At 48.4% G+C, this 1,101-nt stretch overlaps 1 protein-coding gene across 1 annotated transcript; it reads left to right on the top strand.

The window, feature by feature from the left end:
- Window positions 1-154: 154 nt before the first annotated feature.
- LOC121937863 (N-acetylaspartate synthetase-like) lies at window positions 155-919 on the top strand. Its single transcript, XM_042481160.1, has one exon. The coding sequence runs from the start codon at window positions 155-157 to the stop codon at window positions 917-919; it is 765 nt and encodes a 254-aa protein (XP_042337094.1).
- Window positions 920-1,101: the final 182 nt, after the last annotated feature.

Raw genomic sequence — 1,101 nt, 5'->3', positions numbered from 1 at the left:
TCTGTAGGGATTCTCTAAAAACATCTGTAAAACCTGTGGGGCACCATAGGCCTGCTATCTGTACTATATAGAGAAACTTGTGCGTAACAGACAGCAACAAAAAGTCTCCAGTCTCTGCGTCTTCGGGATTTGATCACATTTTTTTAAGCTAGATATGGCGGAAAAAGTACAGAGAAAAGATGTCCAAAAACATGGCAAAGGACTAAAAGCACAAAACAGACCTCAAACTCTAGTTGTGCGTGAGTTTGAACCTGCAGACAAAACGGAAGTTCATCGGATCTTTAATGACGGGCTGATGGAGATGGTAACAGATACTGCCTTTAGAGGCTTGAGACATCATCCTGAGAGTCTCCTGCTCTACACTGCTATGACACTTGTATGTTATGTCATAACCGCATGTTGGTGGATGATAGTACTCCTCCCTGTTATTATTCTGTGTGGGCGCTACCTCTACAGCAGACGCGTGATCCATGGTTACCTGGAGCGGGCCATGGGCACAGACATGGCAGACATCGAAGGGTATTACATGAAACCACCAGATTCCTGTATGTGGGTGGCAGTGCTCGAGGGCGAGGTGGTGGGTGTGGTGGCAGCAGATGGACAGCAGAAGTCAGAAGGTGCTGTGGAGTTGCGGCGGATGTCTGTTGACCAGAGCTGTCGTAGACATGGAGTCGGCATTGCGCTGGGACAGAAGTTGCTGGAGTTTGCTGTCACTCACAAATACTCCTCTGTTTTCCTGGGAACCACAGCGTACACGCCAGCGGCTCACAAGCTCTACATGCGTTTGGGCTTCCGCTGTGTGGGGGTCACCAACGGGTACATCACACCTGGTACCAGATGGTCCTTACTGGAGCGGATTTTCTACAGAGTCAGCCATCATCACTACAGCCTCCACGTGGCAAATAACAACATCTCTTAATCGGTTCGGATCCTTTTTCTATTCCGATTGGCTGTAACTTCTCTACGATGTCTAGATCTATGATGCCGTGTGCAGGGGCCCTATGCAGAGGCGGTCTCTGTGGGCCCCCCGCCTTTCCTCTCTTGATCTCATGTATTTTGGGATTTTTGGTTGGGTTTTTTTTGTTTTTGTTTTAAGTCAGT

The sequence above is a fragment of the Plectropomus leopardus genome, unplaced genomic scaffold (genome assembly GCF_008729295.1).
Source record: "Plectropomus leopardus isolate mb unplaced genomic scaffold, YSFRI_Pleo_2.0 unplaced_scaffold27686, whole genome shotgun sequence".
Classification (NCBI taxonomy): domain Eukaryota; kingdom Metazoa; phylum Chordata; class Actinopteri; order Perciformes; family Serranidae; genus Plectropomus; species Plectropomus leopardus.
This window is presented reverse-complemented; position numbering and strand designations above follow the sequence as displayed.